This window comes from Castor canadensis, chromosome 9 (genome assembly GCF_047511655.1).
Source record: "Castor canadensis chromosome 9, mCasCan1.hap1v2, whole genome shotgun sequence".
In the NCBI taxonomy this organism is placed as follows: domain Eukaryota; kingdom Metazoa; phylum Chordata; class Mammalia; order Rodentia; family Castoridae; genus Castor; species Castor canadensis.
This window is the reverse complement of record NC_133394.1, coordinates 87,634,706-87,654,676: the sequence shown is the minus strand read 5'-3', so window position 1 is coordinate 87,654,676 and position 19,971 is coordinate 87,634,706. Positions and strand designations below refer to the sequence as shown.

Genomic DNA, 19,971 nt, shown 5'->3' with positions numbered 1-19,971 from the left:
GCTGTACACAATAATGAACAGGCACCTTGTCATAACTGATAAGCACTGGCTCTGAGTCTAGGCTCCATTAGTTACTGTTTTTGTGACCTTGTGCAAGTTATTTCATGGTCTTCTGTTGCTACTGAACCTCTCCTTCACTTAAATGTAATACCTATTAATTATAAAGGAAAGTCACTAACAAGAGTGTTTTGCCCTTGTCTGTACCTAGGCAAAGACCACAGGAAGAGAGTATAGAGCATAAGGCAAACTTTCCACAATTGTTTACCCTGTACACTGTCTCCTCCTTTTCCTTCAAACAAAAGCTTGTCTAACCAAACTCATAAGCAAAAATTATCTAAATTCTTAAAGGAAGAAGTATTATGGGATAATGTCTCTTTCTGCTGGAGAATTAGCCTTTCTTTTTCCTAACTCATCGTTAAATAGCTCTGGTTTATGTCTGTTCATCCATTCATTCAACAAATTTGATCTGAGTACCTACATCATGCCAGGAACTATCTGAGGTGCCACAGCAACAGAGTGGACAAAAGAGAAAATTATAATTATTCAGGCAGAATTTGTATTCTAGTAAGAAAAAACTCTGTTTAGGTTCCAACTCCCACAGATTAAATATACAACTTAATCATTTCTTATTACAGCTAGTTCTAATTCCATCAAAGCCACTTAGTGATAGTGTCCGGTTGATATTGTGGATTTTAATGCACTTCAGAGGTATTTTTTTCTAATTGGTTATGGCTCATGGGACTTGAGTAATGCTGCAGAATTATATGGAATCCCAAAAGTTTAAGTCAAATATGCTTGTACTATTTACTATGCATGCTGCATTTTATAAAGGAGAGATTTTTAATTAACAAATTAATTTTTTTATCCAGATAATTAAACCAGGCAATTCAGTCCTTAGATGATACCATCATTAATTCAAAAAAGAGACCATCCAATTTTCATTTCTGTGTGTGCTGTAGCCCTGATCTCAATAGCTGCACTGATGCTTATTTCTGTTCAACCTCTTCTCTCCCCAAGTCTTTCATCAGAGTTACTGACAAGGAACAAGATGGGCTGTCATGAGTTTCTCATCCTCTCCTAGCAGGTTCCATAAATATTTGTTGACTTAATGACCTTTGTTCTCTTGCCAGAATGCCCTAGTGTTGCTAAAATGGTGTGAAATGGCCAAGAGAGAATTTGCAATAGGGAAAATTGCTCTCTATCACCTATCCCTATAAAATTGAAGGCTGCTCAAATTAAGACTACAATTTACTACTGGAGTAGAATACAATTATTTGCAAATGACCATATAATTTTAAAGTTGTCTATAAAGATTATATAATGAATACTATACAAATAACACAAAAAAGTTATAAAACTGACACCAAAGGATGTGAAAGAATCAAAGGATATGAAAACAATCTCTTACATATTACTAACAGAATAACACAAGTATATTAACTCACTTAAGACCTACACATAAGATCTCAAAGAAATGAAAATAAAGTATTGCTTGGGTGCTCAGGAACTATCTTGTAAAATAGAAGATGACAGTATAACTCAAGTTATCATGCCATCTAGGTAAGCTGGTTTAACTTTCTTATATCTCAAAGAGTGGGGACAATTCAGAACTTAACAAGGCATTCAATAACCTTAATCCCTGTTCAGATAACTTCTTGCTTCTACACCTTGAAAATTCTCAAATAGCCATCATAAGATCTATGCATTTCAAAAATAAATTCTTTGTTATAAGCACATTCAAGTGATCACAAAGGAAACAATTTAAATGGTTCTAAAGATACTAGTTTTAATTGTAAAGCATTCTATTTGATTTGTCTATTAGTTAAGTATACCAAATCACCCTTTGAAATTATTGATGTATAACCAAAATAGTTTCTAGATTCACAAAAATAATTTTTCATGGTGTAACTAAATGATCAACATAAGCAGCTATATTTTGAATAGAAACATTTTAGTGAGTGGCATTGTGACTAAAAGCATTGATTCTTAAATCAGATTACCTAACTTTGCATTTTACCGCCACCAATTACAAGCTATGTAGATAAGCTACTTAACTTCCTTGGGACACAGACTCCAATAATATTATGGAGACAACACTTGCCTTAAAGGGTTGGTGAGATTAAATGAAATCTCTTTATTTAGGGTCCACTGGGATGCCTGATATATTGAAAGCATTCAGAAAATATTAACTATCATCCTCACCATAATCAGATCAACAATGTTGCTATTTCATGAACTCAATCTGTTACATTTTCTACAAACAGAGCAACTGGTTTTGTACTTTTATAAATTTTGCAAAAAGTCACAATAGACGAAACATTTGTTTTGATAACTTGAAAAACCCATGAAACCCACCTGCCAGCACAAAGATGTGGTTTCCTGGTTCTCCCTGCTTAATGATGTAGCTGCCCTGCTGATAGTTTCTCCCGTACATACATTCCACCATGTCTTTGATCTGCTGAGGATCCAGTCTCTTCAGAAACTGGTTTTTATTAAGGGCATCTGTAATGAGCTTCTTCTCACTGGTGAAATGGAAAAGAGATGTTAGTTGTAATTAATGAACATCATGCTTTGTTATTTAGACTCACTTCGTTCTGGTTATTGATATTACCACCTACACACTTAGAGTGTTTTCTACAAGGATGGATTTTTACTAGCCCCACCAAACACCTCCCCTTTGTCACTACTTTACCCTTGAAAACAGTTTTTAATTTTTCCTGGTATTTGCTATCAGCTCAACTTTATTATCATTTCTAACTCCATCATGACATCTTTCAATGGAGCATCTTAAGATTTCCATCTTACACAACTTTCAGATGGAAGGCAAATCCAGTGAATATGAGGACTTTGTATTTAATGGACTATAACACATATCCATTCGTTGAAATATGCATACGTGCATACTGCCTATGGCACTCATTATTTTATATCTTATTTAATCCCGTATCCTGTGAGACAATTATTATTTTCATTTTGTGGAGATGTAGACTAAGAGATAAGAAGCAAGTTATTCCTCATGGGATTTAAATATAAGTTTGTGAGTCTGAGGCTATGCTGCTTCCATTACATTCCACTGCCTTTTCTGAGGAGGAAAGATGGCTCCTTTGGGGCTACTTAGGTTTTATCAGACATAGAGAGGATGGAGACAGTCCAGGTGTACACAGGTTACATGCCACATATGTCTGGATGGAACAGAACCTATATTTCCAATGTCACCCCTTATAATCCTAGAACACTCTAACTTCTATTGGAAAAGAAGGAGCTCAACATAATGACTTAATTATCATAAATTTCAAACGTTTAACTAACGTAATGTATATATAGAGAATAAAATTATTGAACTGGAAGAAAACATACTGTCTAAGCTATCAGAATCTTTGCACAACATATTGATCATCAGCATGATTTTCCAAAATGAGTTTTGCTGCATTCATTCAAATGGCAACTCAAGCTTCAGTGTGTGACAACTAGTGGTTATTTTCTACACAAAAAACTGTCAAACACAAGGTAAGACCTCACAGCATTGGCTGCTTCTCTCGTGACCTAATGACCTCATTAGGCCACATGAAGAAACAGAAATTCCTCTTCCCTAGAGTGACCCCACCATCCTCAAAACCACCTGAATGGCTGTGTGTGTGTGTGTGTGTGTGTGTGTGTGTGTGTGTTTGTGTGTGTGTGGTTGAAATCGGGCTTTGCACTCAGTAGGTATGTGCTTTACCATGTGAGCTCTTTTTCTTGTATTGGCTATTTTTCAGGAAGGGCCTTGCTTTACACCAGTGGCCAGGCTGGACTGTGATCCTACTGTTTGTGCTTTCCCACATAGCTGGGATGACAGGCACATACCACTGCACCCAGGTATTGCTTGAGATGGGGTGTCACAGACTTTTTGCTCTGACTGGCCCCAAATCATGATCCTTCCTATTCCTGGCTCCTGAGTGGCTAGGATTACAGGCTTGAGCCACCATGCTTGACCTCAACCTTATTGAATATTTGGAGAACTTCCTTCCCCTTTCATCTACATTATCACTAAATCTTGCAATTATCTGTACAAAATATAACTGTTATCAATTATATTTTCAATTTTCAAGGATGTCACCACAGTCCAAAAACAAAGTATAGGTCTTGACCATTTTAACAACTTTTTCTGTGGAATTTCAACTTCAGACTCTTTTCCTTATAGCTCATCTCTGTATCATATAGTCAGATTAATCTTCCTAGAAAAAGTTTATAAAAAAATTCATCCTGATTGTACCCTGTCCTTGTATTCCTTTATCAACTAGAATCAATAATTCACTCAATTATAATATCCTGAGAACATACATTTGCTAGGTAATCTTGGTGAAAGTGGTAGAACTATAAACAATACCAAAAAAAGCATAATCATCCATGGACTTTTCAAGCTAGTATAATATACAAGTCAGTGTTTCCTCAATGCCTATGCACTCCAGTTTCCCACAGTACATTTGAAGAACACATTGCTGAGTTTAAGTGATTTTGGAACTTCACAATATATTTTAAAGGTTTAAAGGAAATTAAGCAGTAAACAAATCTGTTTAAACCAATGTTTCTCAAACCTCAATGTCGTTCTCTTCTTTTGGTTTACTACCTCAAGCAATCCCTTTTTATAGGAGACTGGTATCTTCAGTGTGTCCTATGTCTGCCAGCTTTACTTTAAGGTTTGGTACATACTTTCTCCTCTCACATGACATAGTTCCTTCTCCCCTCAACCTATCTAAACCTTATACATCCACCAAACAATCCCTCATGACCCTGGAAGGATTACATAATCCTTTCATTCTACTCTGAATTCCTAGAGTACTTGTATTCATGTCAACTCCATTTGACAAATTTTATCAAGCAGTTAATTAGACACAAAACACAGCCTCAAAGAGTCTCTAGACCCTTATAATTAAGTTTGGGTATACAGATATTCTAATTTTATACTATTGGAAAAGTTCTTTTTGAGTTTTTCTCTAACTGACTTTATAATATGGGAAGAACAAGTCTTATCTTGATCTTTTCCTGTTTAAGGGCAGTGCATATCAGTGATTAAGAATCTAAACTTTGCAACTCCTCCTCCTACTATGATAGACCAGCTATTATTAACACAACTCTTTCTGTTCTTATAAAACAACCTCAAAAGATGATGATGATGATGATGATGAGAGAGAGAGAAAGGTAGGTAGACAGATACACAGACATTCGTTGAAATTACTAGGAGTTTGTCAACATAGCAATGACACAGGAGCCATGACTACAAGAGAACATAAGCTGGACAGTTCCATCTGTTTTTTACTTACTTAATTGGTGTGGGGCTCAGCATTGAGACAGAGTAACACAGCCCAGCCTCAAACTCACTATCCTAATTCCTCAGCCTCCTAAGTGCTAGGATTATAGATGTGTACCACCATGCCCAGACCCCACTTCTGTTTGTCCTCAAGGCATTTGCTAATTAGCAGGAAATGCCAAGAGGAGTTTTGGCCTTCTCGAAAGGCAAGTCATCAGATTTTCTCTGCAGTTTTTCCATAAGGAATATCTGATGACATCAAAAATACCAGGCATACCAGGAGAAAAGACTCAATTACTAAAGACCAGGATTAAAACAATACAGTAAAATTAGATTTCTAGAAATATAAGGTATTTGGGTTATCAGAAGCAGATTTTAATATAACTATAATCAATATGTTGAGCAAAATGCAGAATGTCAGCAGAGAGCTTTAATCTGTTTAAAAATTCAAATTGAAATTCTAAAACTAAAAATATAGCATAGAACTTGGAACTCAACAGATTGGTTTTAAATTAATAAGCTAAAGCTGGAAAGAATTATAAACTAAATATATGGAGATATAACATATCTAAATAAAAGACTAGAGAAAATGTAAGGTAAAAATAAATGAAAAACAAATCTGCCCCAAAAACAGAACAGGAAACACAGGAAGCACAATAGAGAAGTTGAACACATGAGCACTCTGAGCCACCAGGGAAAGGCAAATAATTGGGATGAAGCAATATATTAAGGGATCATTGTTATGCTTTGGATCTTATTTATCCTTCAAAGGCTAATATGTTTAAGGTTTGGTCCACAGCTGGCGGCACTACTGAGAGAAGGTGGACATTTTAGGATGTGGAAACTAGTTGGAAGAAATAGGTGATTAGGAATGTGGCTCTGAAGAAGTTATTGGGACCCCTGCCCCTTTCTTTTTCTCCATTTTGTAGCTTCTCAGCTGCTGTGAGGTATGAAGCTTTGCTCCAACATACCCTTCATCCATGATGATTTGCCTCACTGCTGGCCTAGAAGCAAGGGAGCCAAGTGACCATGGACTGAATCCTCTGAAACCATGAGCCAGAACAAACCATTTTTCCATTAAATTGTTTTCTTCAGGTATTTTTGCCACAGAGACAAAAAGCTGACTAACACAATCATATACAAGAATTTTCTTAAATCAATGAAAGGACATGAAGCTCAGATAAGATGCACCATAAACTCCAAACAAAATAAATATAATTAAAACCATATGTAGGCCTACCATAGTCAAATTGCTGAAAACAAAACACAAAGTGAAAACTCAAGAAAATGGAGCAAGAAATAAAGAGACACACTCCCTTCACACAACCAAGAACAGGACTAATTTACTCTTCAACAGAAATAATGGGAGCCAGAAGACAATAGAGTATCTTCAAAGTGCTCCACAGAGCCCATTTCAATATTTTTACCCAGTGAAAATAGTCTTCAAAAATGAAGCAAAATGAAGACATTTTCAGAATCCTTTCCCATTGGCAACAGACTCATAGCAGTGGATAGCTCCAAACAGAAGGAATGTGATCTCATATGAAAACCAGCAGACATTAGAGCAATGGAAAAAGCAAATATGTGAGTGACTAAAGGAAGCTTGTCTTCATAAAAGGGCAATAAAAGAGCAATACCTTCTGGAGTATAAAATATATGATAAATAAATATATGAAACAGCAAAAAATGTAAGAGGAGACAATAAATGGAGTTAACATAATTTAAGGAATTGATGAAAGAAGTGATCTAGAGTATCCCCTATAAAATTAACTAGAAAGCTATAAAAAAGACAAATGGAATAAAAATATATACTTGATTAATCCAAGAAAATGGCATCAGGAATATGTATGTACCTAGTAAGATAACATCAAAATACACAAAGCAAAATTTACAAAGCTAAAAGGAGTAGATAAAGCTACAATCATTCTGGATAATTGTACCACATCTCTCTAAGTAACTAATAATACAAACAGACAAAAATTAGTTAGAAAGTAAAAGAGCTAAACAATTATCAAATTTATTAAATCTGTTGATGTAAGTTCAAAATGCACACTCTTTTCTATTTTGGTAGTACTAAAGTTTGAATCCAAGGCCTTGTGCTTACAAGGTAGGGGCTTTACCACTTGAGCCATACCACAGCCCTTTTTGGATTAAATATTTTTCTGAATACAGTCTCAAATTTATTCCCAGGTCAGCCTGGACTATGAGCCTCTAATTACACTTCCTGTGTTGCTGGCATGACAGGCCCCAGGAAGCACATCCTTTTTATTAGTTGTGATAGGGATACCTTTTTGCCAGGCTTACACCAAAGTGGGTTCCTCCCAATCACTGCCATCTGAGTAGCTAGGATTACAGGCATGAGTCACCACACCCAGCAAAATACATCCTCTATGAAAACTGACCATACAGTGAAACATAAAAAGCCATAACATTTCAACAAATTTCATAAAACTGAAATAACACAGGGCATATTCTCTGAATACAACAGAGTAGTTAGAAATCAATAACAAAAAATCATAAAATTCTCAAATGTTTGAGCAATACATTTCTAAACATCCCACTGATCAAATATTAGATTATGAATGAATAACCTCCATCTCAAAAAGCAAGAAAAAAATCAGCAAGATGTGGTGATGCACATCTGTAATCCCAGCACTTAGAAGGTTGAGGCAGGAGGATCTGAAGTTTGAGGCTAGCTTGGGTTACATAGCAAGACCCTGTCTCTCCCCCAGAAGAAGGAAAGAACACACTGATCACACACACAAACACACACACAAAAAAAACAAAAGTGAAAAAGGAATCAAGAAACAGATTCAGAAAATAATAAAATGAAGAAAAATTCAACAAACAGAATCAATACAGCCCAACACTGTGTGTTTGGGGAAAAGAAACTAATGAGACTGGTAAGTTCCTAGGAGTGCAGGGAGCATCACTAATCTTAGAAATGAGATATCACTGAAATAAATCTAATCTAATATCTTAAATATAATATCTTATTATTTGTTATGTATAAAAAGCATGAATGATATGAACAACTGTCTTGAAAATTCAGATGGAATGAAAAAACTCTTTGGAATTGAAAAACATAACATGCAAGAAGAATTTAAAATTTTTACTAACAATAAAGAAATTAAATACTATCCCACAAAGATCCATGTGACTTTACCATTAAATTTTCCAGACATTAAAAAATTAATATTAATCTCACATAGTCTTTTCTAGAAAAATGGGAGAGTTTTCCCTTTTAAAGAACCTGATAATAAAAACCCGTATTACAAGAAAGAAAAATAAAAGTTTACATTCCTAAAAAAAAGATACAAAAACAAAGCAAACAGAAAGTATACAAAATAAATAAAATAATAAATGAAAATTGATAAGTGTAATTAACCACATGAAAAGAATAAAGGAGGAAAAAACAAAATCTAACCAGGTACAGAAAAAGTAGTTGATTAAATATTTGCAATGCTTTTTAAATTTTGCAACAGCTCAGAGCAAATTAAGAATAGAGGTAAATCTTAATCAGATGAAACAATTATAAAACAGAATAAAAACAGGATGCCTATACTACACTGTGAAACACTGAAAGCTTTATTCCAAGTGTCAGAAATGGGCATTTCAGTTCAACCTGAACTGGAAGACTGAGCAAATTTAATAATACTAAGAAAGAAACCCAAAAAAGAAGGGAAAAAAGGAAAACTACCAAAGATGTAAGCATAGCAATTAAACTGCCATTCTTTCCAAAAGGCATGCTTGTATATGCAAAAAAACTCAAAAGAATTTACAGGTAAATTATCAAAATTGACACGTGATTTCAATAATCTCACTGGATACAAAGTCATTATATATATTTAGTTACATTTCTATTTCCAGTATCAAACATTAGAAATAAAAATAATAAATCACATCACTTAGAATAGATTTAAAAACAACTATGCAGGATTATGTACAAAGACGTATATAATAACCTCTACACAGAAAAGTACAAAATTTTATTAAGAGGAATGAAAGACACCACAAACAAGTGGAGGAGTATAACAAGTTGTAAAGGAGAAGATTTTAAATGATGTTAAATCCATTCAAATTCATCAGGCTCAATGAAATCTTAATTTTTAAAAAAATTATGAAAATTGACAGGCTGATTCTAAATTCTTATAGTCATAAAAAGAACCAACAATAGCCTCAGAAAACTGAAGAAAAACAAAAGTGGAACACATAAAGTTACAGATGTCAAGAATTATTCTCAATCAAAATAATTGAGAGAGTATATTATTGGTATAAGGATAGACAAAAAGATGCCATGGGGTGGGGGAGGGCACTAGTGGGAGGGGGGTGGTGGCAGGCAAAGGGGTGAGAGGATGAATATGGTGTAAATAAAGTGTACACATGTATGTAAATGCAAAAATGATGACTGTAGAAACTGTTCCAGTAGTCAGGGGAGGGGGCAGGGGAGAGCAGTGGAGGAGGGAATTCAAGTATGATATATTTGATACATTGTAAGAACTTTTGTAAATGCTACAATGTACCTCCCACCCATTACAACAATAAAGAAGAAAAGAAAGACAGAGGAAGAAAATAGGGGTGTGGCCATCCTGAGTCTAAGGAAAGAGAAAAAAAAGTCCAAAACTTGGCCTACACATAGAGAAATACCTGATGTATGACAACTGTTGTACTGTAGAGCTATGACGGAACAGAAAAGACATCAATGGAAAACACATTGAAACGTGCACATCATGGTTAATTGCAAAGGAAAAGCAAGCTAAAGCCACAATGAGACACTACAGCGTACTTACAGACAGCTAAGATGACAAAGACTGACAGGCCCAAATGCTGTTGAGTATGTGGAGTCACTTAATACATATGTGTTGCTGGCGGGAGTATATCTTTGTTTAACTAGTTTGGAAAATCGTTTGGCAATCTATGGTAAATTGAATTTAGAGATAATATATTGCCCAGCAATTTCCCTTCCAGGTTTATATCCACCCTAGGTCATACACCAAAAGACATGTGCAAAAATGTTCACAGCAGCATTATTCATAACTGCTAAACACCAAAAGCACCCACTTTGTGATTAATAGTAGAGTACTGTTCATAATTGTTATCCATAATTAAGGGCCAAGCGTGGTGGTACCTGCCTGTAATCCCCTGAAAAACAAACTAAAGCAAAAAGGGCTAGGGGAGTAGTTCAAATGGAAGAACACCTGACTAGAAAGCACAAGGCCCTGAGTTCAAACCCAAGCACTGACCAAAAAAAAGTACAATAGGTCAATTGTGTATAGTCAAACAATAAACACCATACAATGATAGTTAATAAAGCACTGACATCGATAATGACATAAGTTAATCTTGATAAGTAAACAAAGTACCCAGAATCCATAGACTACATAATCATGATTTTGTTAGGATAAACTTCAAAACTATGCACATACAGTAAGTACAAAGAGTGCAACCGTGGAGGTGGATAATGGGTAAAGATTGAAAGATGTACAAGGGACTTCTGAGGTTCTATTTCCTAACAATGTCTGGTGGTTCCATGGATATATTCATTTTATTATTTTTACTTCAATAAAAATTTTATTTTTAAATGTGCATGGCTTGGGAGTCAGAAAAATCCTAGATTCAAACCTCAGTTCTGCTCCTTCATAGCTTCATAAATTTGGATCAATTACCTAAGCTTTCTGAATCTCAGATCTCTTTCTTATAATTAAGGCCTGGTAATCCCACCAACTTTATAGAACTATTGTGTACATTAACTCAGATAATGTGCTTGTATATGGTTGATACATGATAATAACTGTAACAATGATAGTGATTGGCAATGGAAACTGTTACAGCATGTTTGGGGGTGGAGGGAGCAAAGAATAGGATGTAAAAGTTCTAGAAACCACAGAGCAACAAAGAGGCAGTCCTAAGACCCTCTACTCAGTTCAAAGGTCCTCTGGTGAGGCTCAATCTCAAATCCATACCCATCTGAGGCAGTATCCTAATGCTCTTGTAGTCCTTTTATGTCCCTAAATTGCATCATAAGCATTCCTTGGAGCAATAAATTCTTGTCCACTCAGCTGCTTCTGGAAGTTTCATTTGTCAGAGTTCACTGACAGCACATGTGCTGGGCTCTCAGTCTTGTTCCTTGATCCTGGATCTTAGAGGCCTCTGTTCTGTTGTTTTTGTCAGATCAAACCATGTTATCCTGAAAACTTCTTTGCGTAAGGCTCAGTGGAAAGCCAGGGTCAGTAGCTCTACTCATTTCTATCAAGGATTTCTTATGAGCACAGGGCCCCTTGCAAGTTTACTTATGTGGCATTGCAAGGCCTGGTTGTGCACGCAAATCAAAAGCATCTGGTGAGCGTTATTTGTTAAGAGCACATGATCTAGAGCTGGCACGCCAGGGTTTGGTTCCATGTTCTGCTACTTACTAACTGTGGAATCTTGGGCCAGTCACTTCACGTCTAAGTTTTCTGAGTTGTAAAACAGTAATAAACACAGTCCACAGGTCATAGAATTTCTATGAGAATTAAATTAGTTAGCAAGACAAAGTAGTAGTAAGAACAGCACCTGGCACATAAAATATACTACATAAGGGTTAGCTATTACTATGCTAAATCAGCAAGTTACCAGCAATTTAAAAACTGAGTTAGAACAAGTATCAAAAACAACTCTAAATTCTATACATAGGACCTGCCTTTATTCACTTAGGCAGACTATTATGAAATATTGATAGAACTCCTGACAGTCTAACTTCTCTGCCTCTCCAGTCTCCCTGCACAGCAGGGTCACCCAGGCCCACTGACTACTTGCTGTCCCCAAATGTGCAAGCCTACTTCATCTCCCTATAGTCTCACTTCCCTCAAAATCCAGGTCAACATTTTCTCTGTTACAGGTGTGTCCCTGATCCCACTAGGTAAAGAATGCTCCCTTTTTCCTTAATACTCCTGTCTCCTGCAGTATGAATCACATACGACTGAAATAATTTTAATTTCCTTGAAGAGACTGTGATCTTCAAGATGTGAGTGTGCTTTCTTCACCCACTTAATCACTATCATAGAGAACTGTACCTGGCACATATTAAGAACTCAACAAAATTGAGAAAGCTGAAGGACATTCAAATTCATTCTCTTTGTTTAAATGGTCTATGTACAGAAATAAGAGTGTAGGTTAAAAAAAAAGTCAGACACCTACTAAACAGCACAGATAATAAATAAGATAAACATCTCTTTATTTCTTATCCGCCCCCCCAAAAAAATTGAGAGATAAACCAACAAAAAATACCTAATAAACGTGCATGTTTATAATTTAAGAAGCCAGCCTAAGAAAGATGAGGTCATTCCATCAATTATCAGAAAACAGGCATGACTTTCTCTTGTCAGTTCACTTACCTATTGCCCATGTAATCAAGCACGCTTGTAATTTAATCAGGTTTCTGTTACTTCATGCTCACAACAAACATTTCTGTCTCTTTCGTGAATTTGTGCAGATGATCCTTTCCCACGAGCATCAAAGAACAGAGCTTAATAATGCAATGTTGAAAACAACCAAAACTTACAAGGAAGTTAACCTGACAGGCTTGTGATATGCATAATCATCATTGTGTGGCATGGTAATTAGGTATAAATGGTAAATAGTTCCCTTAAATGTCTTTAATTAGTGTTGCTCTCACATCATGAAACTGAATATTTGGGGAGTCAGTGACAGGGACTGATCCTCTAACACAGTGGTTCTCAATGATTATCTGGGGAGCTTTTTTTTTATCCATATGCCTGGAATCTCACCTCACCTCAAACCAATTCTCCAGCTGATTACAATGTGTGTTTAATATTAAGAATTACAGCTGTGAACAAGAAAACATAAGGGAGTTTGAAGTTGTTTCTTCCCTGTATATTTCCACACCACTGGAAACATGCTTTTATGGAAGGTTCATCAAACAATCAATTGATTACTATAAAGTAACTTTCATAACTGAGTAACAATAATCAATTAATGTTTATCCCAGGACTTTGGCACAGCTTTGTCCTTTGTAATATGACACATAAATACAAAAATGAGAACATCCTTATTCTCTTCTTCCTCCTCTTAATATCCCATCTGGAACCTGAAACATGGTCTGGATCTTAGGAGTACACTCTCAACCTATGGTATCTTGATTTTTCTTTTTAGTTGTTATAAAATACATATAACATGAAATGTACCATTGTAACTATTTTTGAATGTACAGTTTAGTAGCATTAAGTACATCCCCATGGTTTACTCATCCCATCCACTTCTAGAGCTTTTGTCACCTCCCCAATTCTGTACCTATTATGCATTGACTCAGTCTCCTTCCGCCTTCCTACACTTGGCAACCTCCATTCTATTTCATATCTCTATGTATTTGACTACTCTAGGCATTTCATCTAAGTGGAATCATTCTTTTTTTTATTCCTTTTGAGCCTGGCTTATTTCATTGAGTCTAATGTCTATAAGGCTTATTTATGTCTGTTTCATGGTCAAAACTTCCTTTTCAGTGCTAGATAATACCCCATTGTGTACATATACTTGCATTTTGTCTCTCCATTCATCTATTGATGAGCACTGGGTGGTTTCCAACATTTTGCTATAGTAAATAATGCTTCTGTGACCATGAATATACAAGACTCTGGACTTTTTACATGTGGCTTTACATACCCACATGGCCACCATTCTTAACCTGGGCCTCTCATCTCAGGGAAGCAAAAGAGCCAGGTGTGGTATACCAAATTCTAAGATGGCTCCAGTCTCTAAAACTGCTGTCACACCCTTATATTAATCCATTTCCCTTGAGTACTCAGGGACAGTCCTGTGACTTGTTCCTCATCAGCAAAATATAGCAACAATGATGGAGGGCCACCTCAGGTATATTACAAGACTTTGTCTTAGCCAACTGAACAGAGGCTCTCCAGCTGTCTGGATGACGTGTCCTATTATGAAGATGCCTGTGGGAGGGGCACATGGCAAGGAACTCTGGGAAGCTCCAGGAGCTGAAAGCAGTCCCGCCACTGTCAGTGAGTAAGAAAATAAGAACCTCAGTCCTATAACTACAACAAACTGAACTCTGCCAACAGTCACATAAGCCTGGAAGAGGCCATCTCTCTCTAGAAAGGAACACAGACTGCTGACCCCTAGACTGTAGCATCATGAGCTTAGCAGATGACCTAAACAAGGTGTGTCTGGACTCCTGACCCTCAGACACTTCAAGAGAACAAATATTTATTGTTTATGTTCTAATTACATGGTGACTTATTATGCAACAATAGAAAATGAATATACTTGGGTTTGAGTTTCTATTCCCAAGAAACTCCAAGTAGTATCTTGTTCTGCTCACTTCCTTGCCCTTCCATCTTCTCATCTGGAGGGAGGAGACTAGAAACTTCAGATTTTTCTTTCCCTCATATTTCCTGGAACTTGATCTATAAACCATAAAAAGTCTCTCAAAACTGCAGCAAGAAAATTAACAATTAAAATTGATTTGATGAGGTGAATTCAAGTATGAGTTTGATATTTGTAAGAACTTTTTTGTAAGATATTTGTAAGAACTATTTGTAAGGTCTTTGATACATTATAAGAACTTTTGTAAATGTCAAAATGTACCCCTACCCAGAAAGAAATAAGTAAATAAATAAAACTGATTTGAAGTAATAAAATAATAACCCTGGAAGGACTAAAGGGACATAGGGGGCTTCTGACCATTCACATGTTGGTATAAATTATGTATAAAATATTTGGATATAAATCTCAAAGACAAAAAAGTCTGTCAAACAGGAGTACACTGAAAAATTTGCAATTAACAAATACTTCAAAGATAAAGCATTTCAAAGTAAAACTTAAAAGTAACAGGTATAGTTAGAGGAAAATGTAAGACTTGTTTCTTTCACAAAGAAGGTACTTCCAAAGAGTCTAAAAACCTGGGAGGTTGTAGAGTTTTCCCCCTCTTTGAGAATTGCCTTGCAGTTTTAACCCTAGAAAATATCAAACAGCAAGCCCTGAGAGGCTCAGGCTTACAGAATGAGGAGGCTCCCTGTTAAGAGACTATAGGTGCTTAGGACAAGGTGAAGAACCAGTACAAGGCTTCATTCTGGCCCACAAGCAAAGAGAGAAAAGGACACGTATCACTGTTTTGTTTTTATTGCCATCTTTCCTGGGTATCTGCCAAGGAAACAGGTGATGTCTGAAATAGCATAGAATATTTTTGAGTAAAACAAAATTGGTCAGAAAACAGCAAACTATTTCAGAGAACACTGAGAAGATACAAGTGAAGAGAGCTGGAAGCTCCTGCCCAGTCCTCCAGCACATCAGTTCAAAGCCAGGACTGCTCAATTCCACTCTTATTTACAACCAAGCAGATCCAAAAACTACTATAAATATCCTATAAATTAAGAAGATAGCAAGCAAAATAAAATGAGCATAAGTTTCAGAGTTGCTTTGATAAAGTGGTAGCTGTCTTAACATCTAGATGTGGTTATATGAGGCTTAGAAATAATAAACCATAACCATAGGGTTAAGCCTCAGATACTAGTACTTACTCTATGGGTTTATGATGAAAACAATTGATATTACTATACAAAGGACATAGGTGCACCTTGATTAGGATAGGCACCACTCAAAATTTACTGGTGGTCACAGACTAGTCAGACACTGAGAATGGGGGAACATTAGGAAGGAACAAAATAAAAATATTGGTGAAAAAAGTGGAGGAGGGGAGAGAGAAATAAAGAAAATAAAAGGGATGCAAAAGCAGAAAGAAAAAAATGATCAACAAATGAGCTTTGGTGATTCAATATCCAATGAAGATGCATTTACTTGACCTTGTTAGTCTGGAAGGGTTATACTAGCTATCAGCCAAAGCTATTGGGTCAAAAATCAATATAGGTTCTGTGTAGTATAAAAATAGCATACAGCATCATTTAGAAATACATCCCATAAGCAGGGTAGGCATCTCAGGGTCATCACAGTGCTTACAATGAGCATTTGAACTTCTCACTATACAAAACAGTAAGTATTCAGATCCCAAATATTTTCTGAGGCTTCATTAAACATTTTCCCTAACACCTAGCAGCTGAAAACCTGGAAGTGTTGAGAATGGCAGTGAGAAAGAAGAAAGGGCAGATATGAATAAAGCAGATGATTTGAGGGTTCAGAGAAGGCAGAGGTAAGGAGACTGAGTGAGAAGACCTCAGAGCCCTTTGACTCTTCCAGAGAAGAAAAGGCAGTGGCAGGAAGTGAGTGGGGCAGGGTGCCAGCTCTCAGAAAGGCTGCCAATTTGCCAGCTTTATCTAGATGACAAGGCAGCTGCCACTTAATTCCAGCCACATCTAAAACTTCTCCATGCTTTTTACCCCTCCCTTTCTTTGAGGCATAATAGCACTCCTCAGCCACAATAGGGCCAGAGAGAGGTTGAACAACCCCAAGGGGAGGTGTTCACTCTGTGGGCTGCACAGTCTAAAGCTACTGTGAAGAACTGTGGTGGAGAATATACATTTGATGTCAGACAGACTCAACCTGGAAGCCTGCTTCAAAAAATCATCACCACTAGAACCGTGAGCAAGTTGATGAATGACTCTGAGCTCTCATTTATCTTTGGTAAGAGGGAGAACTAACACTCACTTCATTATGCAAATCCAAAGCCTCCATGAGATATGTATGGAAAACTGATACCCAATAGCTGACTGGTAACTTCATTGTCCCATCCTATACCTCAGAAGCTGGCTCTGATCTGAGTTTCTACATGCACATTATTGCTATAAATCACAGCTTTTTTCAAACCTGCTGACAATTTCACTAGACATCATCACCTAGTTGCCTTCACCCATAGCTTCTGGCTCTCAGATCACCACACAACTGGGCTTTTTTTCTTCCATGCCTTCATTTTTTTTTTGTTTTGTTTTTCTATAGACTCAGGTAAAGGCAATAGTATTTTTAAGTATATGCACCAATTTTTAAACTATTCCACTGATAAGAGTTTGTATGTAATTTTTCTATATCAAAATATATCATAAACCTCTCATGCAGCAATATGTAAGTCACTAATTCATTTCTACCTCCTCCCCACAGCAAAATTTCCCTCTACTGCAAACTGATAACCCAGTGGTGCTTTCAGGAAGCATAATTTTCAGGGAGAAATAACAACAGCTGAGGGTTGTTTCTAATCATAACACTTAAAAAATATATACTTCTCATTTTATATTTATTTTTTGCAGGGCTTCCCAACTAAAATGTGGAAGGTCCTCTTCTCATTTTCATCTTGTAAAAGTCATGTGTAGAAGTACTTATAACTGACTCTTAGTGGCAAGTCTTCTGGTTATGAATTCTGGTTCCAAAATGAAAAGCTATGTAACCTTAAACAAGTTATCTAATTCTACATGTCTCCATTTTCTCATACGTAAAATGGGGGAGTGATAATAACCTTACAGGTTAATGTGAGGATTTCATGATCCAGTATTCATGAAGCATTCAGAGTAGTGGCTAGCATATATTAGTGGTATATAAATATTACTTCTTTCCATAGAAACCTCCCTGCTTAATAAAGGAAATGCATTTCTGTAATGTACATTCAATTGCTCAGTCCTGCTTTAGAAAGGAAGCACAAATAATAACTACATACTCTTCCTCACTCCTTTTCCACATTTTGCTTCAATGTATGACTCACTAGCATTTTCCACTTTTACCTATTTTGTTCCTGGGGTAGGAGTGACAAATAAAACTAATTGTCCTTCCTAAAACTGGAGTTAACATCTAAAGTCAGATGGCAAGTCTTTGTTTTATCTTTTCTTTACATGAAAGAACAATCGTTTCAAATGATAGTTTAAGTATTCTTAGTGAAAGGCACTCATACCAGCTACATTCCAGATGTCTCTGATTAATTTGCCTTTGTTCCACCAGACATTCAGCATGAGCTTGTAATTTTGTTCTGCCAGTGCTGAAGTTTGCTAACAATGTCTACATAAACAGAAAACTTAATTTTAGTAAAAGTCTGACCTCCGGATGCACGGTTGTCTTGGTCCTCAATCAGGTCAGACATGGACAGAAATGCTATCTGAGGTCTTCCCTATCCTCCTTTGCCACTGGTATCCAGGTTTCAGCCTTCAGAAGCATTGTATTCACTTAAAAGTCCATATGTGATCTTCCATATACACAATGGTTTGAGCCAATGAATGGATTGAACCCATTCCCATGTCCATTTCTTGAAGGCCTCAGCTCTGAGAATGCAGCTCTTGTTAACCATTGGTGCAGTGGACAGGTTCTGCTCAAGCTCCACATGGGAGAAGCAAGAAGCACCATCATTATTCCTATCAATCAGTGACAGATGATCATCATAAGGCAGACTGGTGCCCAAACTGGTCTGACTTGAGACCTTCCATCTTTGTGGGTGGAATTGAGAACACTAGTCTCAACGACTCAAAGACAAGAGTCTTACATTCCAATCTGAGCTCTGCCAGCTTCCATGGTATATTCTGTAAACCCCCTGGACCTTTCCCCCACTTCCCCAGGGAGGAGAATAGCATGAAATGATGTTGCCGTTTCCTCTAACTGTAAAGTCTTCTAATGTTCACCATGTAATATTTAAATCAGAGATCAGAATATTTGATAGAATGTAGTACTCTGACTCATCACGTGTATTATAATACTTCAATAAAGCCGAGTGCTTATAATAGAATCAGGCTACATGCCCACATAGCTGTCTGCCTTTGAAGATCTAAAATATCTGTAGGCACAAAGCCAAGTCACTACAAAGGGCTACGTAGGTTCAGTGCAGCTTCACAGCAATTCTACTTTGTGCCTACCTCAATCTGACAGGCACATCGGCATTCTCTGTGGCTTTATCTAAAACTTCACATCAGTCTTACTTTGTCTACAAAGCATTCCCGAACCCCATTAGGTCATAAGTCCCATCACAGGCAATAGCAGTTACAGTTTAAACACACACACACACATACACACACAATGTAAAACTACACTACCTATTATATACATGTGGATATTTAACTTCACAATAAATTAAAACTGAAAATCCAGTGCCTTTGTGGCATTAGCCACATTTCAAATGGTTAATAACCACATTTGGCTATTGGGTATCACATTGAACAGCACAGATTATATGACATTTCCATCACTGCTGGAAGGTCTAGTGGGCAGCACTGAACTACTCTAGAAACTGATCTTTAAAAGCAGACTCTTATATTCCAAGTAAAAGAATGCCAGAATTCTCCATTGACATTAGTGTGACATTATAAGTCCCTCCATATAAAGCATGCCCTTCAGACCCTAAAAGTATACTCAATGGGGAGAGGACAACAAACTGGTGTAATCTGGAGCTGCATCCAAGCTTATGAGGCTTATTCTCTACTCACAATACATCTGAGCACAGAGGACTCAGGAAATCAGACTTATGGGTCATGAGTTGGAGTTTCTCAAAAATTATTGAAACTGAATTCACTCAAATTCTTAATCTATTATCCCATCAAATGTTATCCTCTGGTTTCTCTCAGGGCTCCCAATATTGTCGATTTCTGGAGAACTAGAAGTCTCCCATCAGCTTCTTGCTAAGTCATAGGACAGTCTTTTCAAAAAAATACCAAAAGGCCACAAAATGGCTTTCTAATTCAGTGTGGAGGGTGAACTTTACCTAAAATGTTGTTGACACATATATATAGTAGGTATAACTGTAGAGTTAAATT

General features: G+C 36.6%; 1 protein-coding gene across 2 annotated transcripts in view; it reads right to left on the bottom strand.

Moving 5' to 3' along the window:
• Prkg2 (protein kinase cGMP-dependent 2) overlaps positions 1 to 19,971 on the bottom strand; it is a 97,286-nt gene that overhangs the window by 64,966 nt on the left and 12,349 nt on the right. For both annotated transcript variants that reach the window (XM_020187948.2, XM_020187949.2), the window contains exon 3: positions 2,356 to 2,522. In XM_020187948.2, the coding sequence (XP_020043537.1) occupies positions 2,356 to 2,522 (167 nt within the window). The remainder of the gene's footprint in view (positions 1 to 2,355; positions 2,523 to 19,971) is intronic.